Consider the following 12,840-nt stretch of genomic DNA (forward strand, 5'->3'; position numbering starts at 1 on the left):
GGTGCAGAGCCCTTAGCAGGATTGGGCCCTGCATGACTCATCACAGTGAAAGTGGAAGTTTGTGGCAGAAAGAGAAATACAGCCCAGAGATGGAATCCTGACCCAATGAAGTTGTTGGCAACACTCCCATCCAGTGCACCCAGGATTTCACCCCCAGGCTCCTGACACCCAAACCTGTGTCTTAACTACAAGATTAATGTTCCTTTTCTGAGAATGTCATAACCCCATCCTGGTTTGGGTTACTGGTCCATAGCATAACTGGGTATCTGCACAACTGAGGACTTTGCACTACTGATTGTTTGCTCACTCAGTTAAGTTACATATTTCAATTAATTCCCATCCCATGGCTGAATCCACTGCACTGCCTAACTTCTAGGTTTCCGCACTGATGATCTGCCACTAAACAGGCCACCATTACTCATCCATGGCTCTCACCACATCCCCTCGCCCGTATCAGTCACTTTCTTCTTCTTCCTGGCTTCCTGCATACCTGCTCCATATGAGACAGCTCACTCCCTTTCACCGCCTCCCTATCTCTGTCTCCCTGTCTCCTCACATGCACAAAGCCCGGGTCCCGCTGCTGACGCCACCACCCTCCATCTCACTCTGACACAGGAACATAGGTGTCATCTTTGACTCTGCCCTTTCTCTTACCCACACATCCAAGCTGCTTCTTGCATCATAACATTGCCAAGATCTCGCTTTTCCTCACAGTCCACGCAGCAACACTATCGTCTAGGCTGCCACCACCTCTACTCTTGGCCACTGTAGCTTCTCCCAGGGCTCCTCAATACCCACACATTGCCCCTCTCATGTCCATTCAAAAAAAGATTATCTCCCCTGCCTGTCACGTCACCATGTCATTCCCCTCCCTGCATCCCTTCACTGGCTCCCCCTTCTCTAATGAATTGAATTCAAGTGTCTTGTCCTTTCTTTTAAGGCCTTTCACAGCTCTTTCCCTCCTTCATCCAACTGGTTCAGTTCCACAGATCCACTCCTCCCACACTGGATCGCCCATTTCTTCCATAAGCATCTCCACAACTTTCTTCCATGCCACCTGCTACACGTATCATCCCCTCCCTGGATCAGTCCATAATCCAATCTGTCCAGCTGAATTTTACTGTGATGATTACAGCAAATTGCCCACTGTTCATGGCTTGGTACACAGGCAGTGGGAAATACTGATAACTATTCTAGTTCTGTGTTTAACCATATCTTATAGATTAGAATCATAGAATATCAGGGTTGGAAGGGACCTCAGGAGGTCATCTAGTCCAACCCCCTGCTCAAAGCAGGATCAATTCCCAACTAAATCATCCCAGCTAGGGCTTTGTCAAGCCTGACCTTAAAAACCTCTGAGGATTCCACCACTCCCCTAATAGAATAATTGAAAATAAAATCATACAGAACCATCAAGTGATGCATGCAGCTAGTCTGCATAACTATGTGTTGCTATCAGTGATACCCTCGTTCCCCAGCTCCTATTTCCTCTTTTTGTTTTCCCACCCTTAGTTTTCCATCAGCAGTTTGGGGCAGGGAGCCTGCAGGACAGAGAGGGGGGACAGTCCAATGGTTAGGATACTAGCCTCGGTCTTGTGAGGAGTGGCTTCAAGTCCCTGCTCTGCTACAGACTTCCTGTGTGACCTTGGGCAAGCCACTTAATTTGCCATCTGTGAAATGGGGATAATAGCACAGCTTTACCTCCCAGGGGTGTTCAGAGGATAAACACCCCTCTGAGGCTGGGAGGGGTTTAGATACACACCTAAAAATAGATTAACAGAAGTCTTTCTAGCTGTCTGTACCCCATGTCTCCTAATGGAGCCTCAATGCCAATGAGAGCCTCTGGTGTTATTGTAAAGTGAAGTGTAAATAATAATAATCCACATCAAGGTCACAGCCCAGCCCAGTGGCTTTGCATATAAACAGGACAGGGGCATGGTAACAGAACAGAGCAAACTGCAGAATAGCAAAGGAAGAGCACCCCACACCTGCGCTGTACACACTAACATGGGATCACCTTTAACACGTAAATCGTACTGTTGGCTTTGATTGATAAAGGCACCTCCCCTGTTTCTCCCAAAGCCTGGCTCTTTCCAGCTCCTGATGCAGCATCATTTGGGCCACCTTTACGTCTCAACATTTTCCTTGTCCCACCCACTATTAACTGCCTGTTATTTATTAGAGAATAAAATGCAATAAATGAGAGCCTGTGGATGCTCAAAAGGCTCCTCTGAGGAAAAAAATATAGCAGGTCCAAACGCTACAAAATACAATCCCTTATATTTATTGGAGCGAGAGTAAATTCCCAGGAAAGGACAATGCCACCAGCTACAGTGCTTCATAAATTTAGAAGATTGTATCGTGTGGCTTTTGGTCTTGATGTAATTTTTCATCAACACTTCTAAGTGTGCACAGGACCTACTTTATTCCAGTTCCTCTCACTGCTTCTGAGGAGGATGAAAGTTTACTCGTAGAACTTTATTGATATACTAAGTGCCCGATGAGGCTCTTCAGTGGAAGAACTGATGCAAAAAGTAAAAACCACATGGAAAATGATGTGGATAAACATCAGACCAAGCTGTGATGCTGGTTGGCCACATACCTGCTTGGAAAGGTTTTGTTGGATAGTGTGTGGTAACAGGACAACTCCCAGTGTGTAAAGTCAATCATGTGTGTCCTTGTCTATGCTAGAAAAGCTTTGCTGGTCTAGCTATACCAACAAACCCTTTTAGTGCAGATGCAGCTGATACTATATCCCTGAATGAAATAAGGCCCTCAGGGATGTTGTTATTCCATTCAAAGTTTCCAGCATAGGGCTAGCCCAAGTCTTTGCAGGATGAGGGCCATAAGGCTCAAACACTGGAGATACATCACAGTAGCCCAATTAGCAGTGACTACAGCAAGTGTCACTGTACCATTTGTGTAGTGACACCTCTCAATCACAACCACAGGGGACTGCATGAGAACCCCCACCTTTGTCCCCATGGATATAATACAATAAGCACTGCCAAGATTCTTCAGCCCCAGCTCCCAAAGGAATCTCTGTGTACTAAGGAGCAGAGCCTCAGCGGGTGCAAAGTATCATAGCTCCTTTGATCGACAATGAAATTTTGGCTCCTAATTGCCTAAATCTTCTCTTTTGAAAATGAGATTTTGGCTCCTAAACAAGTTAGGGGTTACAAAGCTCGGCCCTCCAAATGTCTGAATACCTTTAAAAAGTTGGGCCTTGGGCTCTATTCTCAAAGGTGCTTAGTATGTTGAAAATCTGTCTCCAGCTGTGGGTGCTGGCCCTTAGCTCTTCAGAATAGCTGGTGCTTACTTTCTCATTTCTCTAAAGGAGCTAGTCATATTCACCCTGCTTTGTAAGGTGATTTGAGACCTACAGATGAAAATGTACTAGGTATTCTTCTTATTATGTATTATTGTATTGACTTCTCTTCTTCTTTAAAGGTATTATCACCAGCACTGTCTTATCACTTGTCTCATCTCACCTTGCTGGAGGCCTAACTCCATCACTCTTAAAAATATCTAACTTTGTCAAAACGTAATGAGCTTTATCTGTACCAGAATCCTGCGTTACTGAAGAGTTACTGCCAGCTTTTTTTGCCCCCAGTTATTTGTGATGTAAGTGTTTATTGCATGGCAGGTTTGCTTAGATCAGAAGCCACACATGAAAGAGGAAATAACTCACAGTAACACAGGAAAAGAGTCAGGACCAAACCTAGAGACTGTTAATAGGACTACCATACAGTGATGAACTTTGGATATTTCACAGGTGTTTAATGTTCCTATCCTTCTCCTTACTCAACCTCCCAAATATCTATTGTATATTAACACTGATTGTGTCAGGCACGCTGAAACTCAGCAGAACAAATAATTGAGCAAAGCAAGCAGATTTCTTGGATTTTGTTTGCTAGATCCTGCTGTATGCTGCTCTTGGAAATAACTCTCATTTCACTTTTCTGCTCCCTCTAAATTTCACCAACATGAGATCAAACTCTTCCCTGTATTAAAAAAACAATTACCCCAAACTAACTTTTGAAAGCATTTAAAAGGAAAAAAAACAGCTTTCATCTTCTGCATTGTAAGCCCTATGGATCGATGATCCCAAAGGATAAATATATTAAGCAGAGAGCAGCACTTGCCTTGTGCCACAAGAAAAGAATACACAACATGAGATGGGAAGACGTTAAATGTCACCATGAAACTTTACAAAGTTTTATGCATTTAAAGGAACGGAATTAAAAAAAATCAATAGTAGATGAGATGTCAGTTTAAAATCCAAGTTGTGGACAGATGCCAAGTGACAGGATTTAGATATCAAAAAGAAAAAGATAAGATCAAAATTGCAGCCACCTCTCACTAATAACTACCTTGGATGGGTACTAGCCCCAATATATTATGCTTAGCATAGGTAACAAAGGCAAGCCTCTAAATAATGGCTCCTTATGCACCAACCATAAATGGCTATTTGCACTTGACCTTGGTGCCCAACCTCCATAAGGGCCAGATCCCTATATACATGGAGTAGTACCGTATTCCATGAATGGCCTCACGGGCATCAGTGAGGCTACTGGCAGAGTAAGTTACTATTCAGTCGACAGATGATCAGAATCTGCCCCTTAGGGAAGGGAGCGAAGGGGCAAGTGCCATCAACTATGTTTAAATTGCCTCATTCGCAAAGGAGGAAGGAAACAGCTGGGAAGAGGCTGCATGGGAAGAGACAGGGAAGAAGGAAGTACAAGTGAAATGAGCATAATGAATGAAAAGAGATGTAAAGGCACAGATAGGGCAAAGGCTGTTACCTGGGAGACTCTGGTGGCTTCTGCTAAGAACTTCTTCATCTCCTCTTCTGTGAACACCACGTTCATTGCAGACCCGCTGAGAGAAAAGAGATCAAATAAAATGGAACAGGTCAGCTTCCTTTGTAGTTCAAAGCAGCCAAGCAAACTAGATATCAGAGTGTTCGCTCTCAGAATACTTGACTCTTACAGACTATCCAAGCATAGCCCTGATTCAAACCACTTGCTCCCCTTTTGGCTGGAGGAAAGGAAGAGTTGGTCTCCAAAGCAAATCTCTATTGTACTTACCCAACAAGCTGAGTGACCTCAAGAAAACACTGGAGGAAAAACAGTGCTTGAGTGAAGAATCAAAAAAGAAGTGTGGTTGTATAGCATAACCCTCCCCAAAGATCCCCTTTCTGATACAACGTTTTAAAGGGTTAGCAAAACTCTTTTTATGTACTAGGAGATACCTATTCAGCAACTGCTTCCCACTCAGGACCAAGCCTCTCTCACCTCAGCTCACCATTAACTTCTGATCTTTTTCTGTGTGTGCATGTTAGCTATGCGTTCACTATCAAAAGGGATACTTCTAAACCGACTGCCTGCCACAATGTCACATGGAGCCCGAACTGCATAGGCTGGTGATGTTTATGACAGCAGGAGTGCATCAAAAATGTGCTGTGCTTTGCTGAGAATTGTTTCGTTATGGCTTTCCCCAAATGCTTATCAGGGCATGAATACCTTATCTGAAAAACTTTTTCTTTGAAATCCCACCATCCATAGTACAATACAGGGAAGGGGGGACTGGAAGAAAGGAGAAATTATTCACCTCTCTTTCAAACAATTGTTTAAACTTTAAAGAATTGTAAAGTTGTTATGCTTGGGAGTTTTCTATGTTGCACGCTCAGTAATTCTCAGTCTCCCCTTCATTTTAGTGTATAATTCTCAAGGAAGTTTGGAGAAGAGGTGTTTTAAGGCTATTTCATCAAAAAATCCTTATCATTTGAGTTGCAATACTGGCTCTTAAAAGTCTGTCAATTTTGCCTAAGATAAATAGATAAAATGACCTCAGTATCTGCAGTATTGTCTTGTTTTCTCCTATTCTTACTGGGTTAGATCCTCAGCTCTGTAACTGGGGTAGATTCACAGATTTCAATGGAGTTATTCTGATGTAAACCAGCTGAGGATCTGGCCCACTGTGTATAAGGCAAATACTGAAGTAAACTAAAGGTTAAATATTTTGTTTTCCAAGTTAATTGGCAAATCTTAAGACTCTTGTTTGTATTTAATTGAGCAGCTGAGGAATACAATCAAGAGAGCAACAATATGTGCCAGTAGATCTTTTCTATATTGAATTCCTCCATGCCTATCTGTTCTACCGTTGCTCTACACTTATATGAGTGGTGTGTGTGTACTGCACGTACTGCAACTATCCTAATGGAAAAGTTCTACTGAATTTAATAGGGATGAAACCAATAGGATATATAGAATTTACTCAGAAACTCAGAGAATTTAGCAGAGAATGACATCCTTTCTGTAGGATTTAACCATTCTACAGCATTTACTATCCCAGCAATAGATAGGATGGTGTAAATTCTATACAAAGATCATCCTGTATTAAATTCTAAAGGACACTTCTAAAAAGATATAGTCTACATGAAATCTCATTTTTGTTAATAAAAAGATTTTTTGTTCCATTCAAAGTGAATATTGTGCCCCTTCATCTTGATATTTATCTCTTTTTATTATGAAAAGAAACCCATCTCCCATTCCATTCAGACTTGCAAATTGTGCCCAGCAAATTACTTCTCTTTTCCTATCCACTCAGGAGTGAAGAAGCTCCTTGCAGCATTCACCTCCAAAGAGTGATCACTCAGAACTTCTATGTGTGCTGATGCAACTTGTTTCAAAGTTTAGCTGTTGGAAACGCTTGGTGTTGTAAAATATCTATTTAGAGACAAGCAGATGCCAAAATATAGGGACATAAAGCACGACCATGCACAAATGAACTTTTGCAAGCAAGAAGCTGCATCCCAGAGGTGCTGATAGTATACAAGGATAGGCTGTCATTTCTGGCAGGATACATGTTCCCTAACCCTTTTCCAGATGCCAAACCACTTCCTTCTCCACCATAAGGGTACACTCCACAGAATGCACCAAAGGATCTCCAGGAATATCAGATGGAATATCACAGATGACTTGTGCTTTTGGCCCCAAGGCATAAAGAAAAGTATTAAAGCAAACAGATGTGTCCTGCCTCTGATCCATGCCCTAGGGGTTTAGTGTTTTTTGGATCCTTTTGTCATCCTGGCAGGTGCTCTGCTTGTTAAGCCTGAAAGCTCTGTGATGTTTGCACTCAGCACAGTGGTTTCTGTCTGTCTCCTGGAATACTAGCCTACCTGTCACCTTTCTCAAAGGGGATTTGCGGATAGCACATGCAACTTGATTTGCACTGTCAGACAAGCTTTACCTCAAAACGTAAGAAGGTCTCAGCAAACATGGGTAGCCCACGGAGTTTGCAAATTCAACAGCATCTTTCTAAAGGGTTGGAGGGGAAAAAAAACATACTGTGAATATTTTAAAAAAATACCTGCAATGGCAAATAGTAAAACCTCAGATATGAGTCTACAGCTTGCATTGAATTGGTGTTCTTTGGTTTTGCTTCTCCAGATCTTCTCAATCTAACTCAAATACACCATTGTGAGAAAATCTGATTGTATCCCACAGTAGGCTGTGAAGAAGCCATCCAGATAAACTACAGGGCTGGATCCTCTGCTCTGCTTTGGATTCTTCATGTTGCTCCAGAAATGCAGCAATCTTTAAATGCTTTGGCGCTGCCGTAGCATCTGCTGTGTCACCCCTCCAGCTCTCAGTGAAGAAAGTTTGTTCAGGGAAAAGGGGCATTGTTGAGAAGTCCTTATTCCCTGGCAATTCTCAGTTGCTTTAACAATATTTTTCGGGTGCATAGACAGCTCAGGGTAAGTCAGAGTAGCCCTGTGGTTGCTTTAATTTATGCCAGGGAGTTGACCCTGGCCTCAGGATCAGGGACATACAAAGGTGGTATAAAGTCACCTTCCCCCTTCATCTCCAACAACATCCTCTCATTCTCCATGGGTCACTACTTGGCCAGATCAGGGCTGCAATATAAGAATTCATCCAACAGCACAGCAGAAAGTAGGAATGAAGCAGTTCACAAATGTTGGTTGTAGGGTGCTTACTGAACCCAGATGCAATGCCCACTAAAGCACTCAAAAGGAACCTGTAAGCTATGCCAATCGAGGAAAATGTCCTAAAAAACCCATCCCTTGCACGCTCCCCGTCCCAACATACCAAAGTGCTAACTGCCTTCCAGGGTGCCTGAGCCACATTCAGCTCATCCAGAACAGCTGAGAATACGGAGCGGTCTTCTGCTCGGTCAATCTGCATAGGGTTAGTGCCCATGATTTTAACTCCGTTCTTGTACAATGGCACTGCCAGGTTATTGGGGATTTGCCCTCCAACAGAGATAATGCAGCCAGCACATTCCTGAGGGCGGAGAGAGGGAAAGGGTGGTCAGAGATAAAGCCATTTAACCATTTGTTACCTGCTGTTGATATGCAAGGTCCATTAAGAGGCTACTTTACAATCTGCCCTGCGCAAGGGGCTGTGCATATCTGGGATCCAGGAGCACCTCAGTAAGCAGACTATGATTCGGAATGCCTCTTCCCTAAGAAAAAAGGCATGTTCTTACCTCGTGTTCACCAACAGGTGGTCACTAGCATGAATTCAAATCCCAGTGAAGACAAGGCAGTTTGTAGCTTTCATATGTGTTAGCAGGTCAAGGCAAAGATTACGGGGGAGCTGAGGGGTTTACTCAACCTGCTCACTCATTGTAAAACTACAAACTGCCTTAACTTCCCTAGGATTTAACCTCATGTTAGTTACCATGTCTTAGCTAACAGGAGAGAAGAACATGTCATTTTTCCTCATGAAGACAAGCACAGAGTCACAGTCTACTCTGAGCTTCCTCCCTGCTCTGGGGAAGAAGTAAACTGCATCACCCCTATACCTGGCACAGTTTATAGAATAAGAACATAAGAACTGCCATAATAGGTCAGACTAAAGGTCCAAGTACCCAGTATCCTGTCTTCCGACAACGGCCAGAGCCAGAAGCTTCAGAGGGAATGAACTGAACAGGGCAATTATCAGGTGATACATCCAGGGCCGGCTCCAGGCACCAGCATAGCAAGCAGGTGCGTGGGGTGGCCAATGAAGAGAAGGGCAGCACATGTGGTTGTTCGGCGGCAACTCAGCGGTGGGGCCATCACACCCTCTCGGAGCGAAGGACCTGCCGCCAAACTGCCGCTGCAGAAGAAGCGGCAGTAGAGCTGCCGCCTATCGCGAATACGACTTTTTTTTTTGCTGCTTGGGGCGGCAAAAACGCTGACGCCAGCCCTGGATACATCCCCTGTCATCCAGTCCCAGCTTCTGGCAGTCAGAGGCTTAGGGACACCCAGAGCATGGGGTTGTGTCCCTGAGCATCACGGCTAATAGCCACTGATGGACCTATTCTCCATGAACTTATCTAATTCTTCTTTGAACCCGGTTATACATTTGGCCTCCATGACATTCCCTGGCAGAGTTCCACAGGTTGTAAGTTGTGTGAAGAAATACTTCCTTTTGTTTGTTTTAAACCTGCTGCCTATTAATTCCATTGGGTGACCCTGGGTTCTTGTGTTATGTGACGGAGTAATTACCACTTCCTTATTCACTTTCCTCCACACCGTTCATGATTTTATAGAGCTCTATCATATCCCCCCTTAGTTGTCTCTTTTCTAAGCTGAACAGTCCCAGTCTATTTAACCTCTCCCCATATGAAAGCTGTTTCATACCCCTCATGACTTTTGTTGCCTTTCTTTCTATTTTTTCCACTTCTATATCTTTTTTGAGATGGGCAGTCCAGAACTTCATGCAGTATTCAAGGCCCTAGCCCCCTGAACCCCAGGCCCCCCACAGCCCTAACTCCCTGTTTCCCCTCGCACCCGCAGTTCTGCTACCTCAGCCTGCCTGCTGCTGCGGTCCTAGTGCCAGGGAGCCTGCTCAAGTCAGGGTCACAGGATCCGTGATCTTGCAGAGTGGGAGGGTACTGAGCACCCTGGCCTCCTGCCAATCTGCTGGGCCTGATCCTGCTGCGGGGGCTGATGCTGCTGGGCTCAATCATGCACCACCCAATTTTTGCACCCCCAAACCCACCAACTCTGCATCTGAGACAGGTGCCCCTCCCACTCTGCCCTAGTTATGGCCCTGAGGATGTCACATGGGCTGCAGCTGTGTGCGGATTGGGCTGCAGCTGGGTGAGGATTGGGCCACAAGTGGCCACTAGCTGAGGGTTGAGATGCACAGATCTAGCCTCTCGTAAGTACTAGCAGCATGCTCAGTGCTTGACAACACACATGATAATACAGTCTATCTAACTAGCCAGTAGAATCAATCAAATTGGTTAAATTACTTGGATAAATTTAGCCTTTTTTTCCTCATTCACAAATCATTAGTGAGTGAATCCTGATTTCTGCTAATGCATTCAATATTCACAAGTACTCAACACATGAACATTTCAGACTAGTGGGCATTTGCAAACTCTCTACTTTGACTCTTCGCTATTCACTGTTGGTTACAACAGGAAATCCCCCTGGTATTTTTTTGTTTCCTCATCGGGTGACCTGAACTTTTTAAACAGGAGAATAATAAATGACAAATAATGAATAATGAATATGCTTATTTGCATATAAATATCCCTTTTCACATGCAGATGTGGGTTTCTGTACATAGAACAGACATTATACTAAAAACTGGGAACAAAAAATGTTGTGAAAATATTCACAATAATAATGGGCCTGAAATTGCATGTAAAAATGTGTAGGTGCAAATTATATTTACATCATGTAATAGTGAAGGATAGTTAAATACATTTAGGCCTAATTTCAAGCTGTTTACACTGCCAGAGTTTTGTAAAGCAGCTCAACATTAAGGAGACTCACAGCCAAAATATGGCTGAATTCACAAGTCTTTAGAATCAAGTACGCATTTGCAAACGCTCTTTTGCAATATTTGAACCCCCTCTATCAGACAGAGAGAACAAATCAAACACACAATGCACAGGATGATCCGGAGATTGGCTCTGGCTCTGAGAGTATCAAATCTGTTTTAATTGGCAAGTGCATTTTTACTGACATGACTGAGCATTGACGGGCTTTTCCGAAGAACTATGTTTTAATGAGGGATTTAAAGGAAAAGAGGATGGATGCCTTGTATGCCAAATGTGGACGGGACTCTGAAAACAAATTGGTAATAAAATGTTAGTGGAATTTTAATAATACAAACCCTGCTTATATCTGCTTAATTGCAATGTGGTTATTTCCTCCCCTAATATAGATTCATTATATAGCACCTTTTCCCAGTACCTTTCAACTCAAAGGGCATGAGAGCTTTTTACAATCCACGCGGAGAAATATGCAAACTATGTATAGAGATCACGTCATCCATAGCTGACACGCAGCCACTTCTGGGATCAAAGGCTTTTGAAACCGACACACACAAATTTAAGACGGCGCGAAACCCAGCTCAAGGGAAAGGTAGGTTGAAAGGCTGTAATTATCTAACCTGAGGTTTCGCCAAGCCACTGGAGCTCATCGCCCCCATGCTTATGAAAAGTCCCATGGGGTCTGTAATGTCCAGCAGTGATAAGGCCCTTGGTTATAGTCTCAATCAAAAGAAAGCACTTCCAGCTTCACAGCAGTCCCTTATCATCATACTATGACACTGGATCAATATTTCCCCTGTTCATCGCCCAGCCAAACCATGCTTACAATGCATGATCAAAACACACATTCATTAATCCTAAATTTGGTTTAACATCCAGCCTTGCATCAAACATTCTCTTTTTTGTTTCTTTTCTGTTTCTCTGTACAACAGCCTCAGGGCATGCCTACACCAGCACTTACTCTGCAGCAAGCTGGGCTATAAATCTACAGCACTTCAGCATGCCAGGTACTCGGCATCTGTAGGGACTCTGCTGATGCGCATTCAAAGTTTCCTGGTGCGCATTGACATAGTGGGCATCAGTGGGGTCCATACACACACTTAGCGCGCGGTATGCTGGAGCACAGTAGACTTACACCACAGCTTGCCTCGCGAAAGTGCTCATGTAGATATGCCCTCACTCAGCATATCTCCTTTTGTGGCTAGTGGACTGGCATAAACATCTCATCTATAAAAACAGAACAATGCAATACTGCATATACAGGATGCTATCTTGGACTTCAAGGGCAGTGGAGAAGATGGGCTGTCCAAGCAGATAGCAGAGGTCATAGGAGTTCCACCCCCATAAGAAGCATGAGCTGGGGGTTAACCCTCAGTGATAAGTCACTGCGAATACTGTTATATGTTACAAAAGCTATGGCCACTAAAAGAATATTGCACTAGCCAGCTAAGGATAACACTGTACTGCAGACCAACATGAGTGAAAGACAATGGGCTTTGTTACATACCAATTTACCATCAGTGAGATTTTAATTCTAAAGTGAACCAACTAACAACTTGGATAGAACATATTGTAAAGGTACGTGCTCATTCCATAATTTCATGAAAATTTTATCCTGTTTATAATAAAATCTCTCTTTTCATTTCTCCCTTGTTTTTAATGCCATTAGTAACAGAGTTGGGTTCTCTTTTTCACAGAGCCTGAAAACAAATGTAGACCATTAAAACTGTACCAAAGAGCCTCGTTTAGTTTTATGAATTGCTTTGGAATAATCTAAAATATGGAATAATAAACTGAAAAAGGAAAGGAAGAGACCCTTAAACAGCCAGGTATTAAAAAGAGATAGAAGCTCTGCTCGAAACGAGAACCCAATAAATCTGGGGGCAGGAATATTTTTTTTAAATCTTTGTCTGCTATCTAAATTTTCAATAGAAAATCCCATACATTCATGGTAAATTACAGTACTCCAAATGGTAACTGTTAGGGCATGTCTCCACGCCAGTCATGGGGTGTGACTGCTGGTCATGGAGACATATC

At 43.3% G+C, this 12,840-nt stretch overlaps 1 protein-coding gene across 1 annotated transcript in view; it reads right to left on the reverse strand.

The window, feature by feature from the left end:
• CPS1 (carbamoyl-phosphate synthase 1) overlaps positions 1 to 12,840 on the reverse strand; it is a 137,241-nt gene that overhangs the window by 25,338 nt on the left and 99,063 nt on the right. Inside the window, exons 26-28 of the mRNA XM_050916118.1 lie at positions 8,115 to 8,309; positions 7,255 to 7,322; positions 4,806 to 4,881 (exon numbers count right to left, since the gene is read on the reverse strand). Of these exons, the coding sequence (XP_050772075.1) occupies positions 4,806 to 4,881; positions 7,255 to 7,322; positions 8,115 to 8,309 (339 nt within the window). The remainder of the gene's footprint in view (positions 1 to 4,805; positions 4,882 to 7,254; positions 7,323 to 8,114; positions 8,310 to 12,840) is intronic.

This window comes from Gopherus flavomarginatus, chromosome 10, assembly GCF_025201925.1.
Source record: "Gopherus flavomarginatus isolate rGopFla2 chromosome 10, rGopFla2.mat.asm, whole genome shotgun sequence".
NCBI lineage: Eukaryota > Metazoa > Chordata > Testudines > Testudinidae > Gopherus > Gopherus flavomarginatus.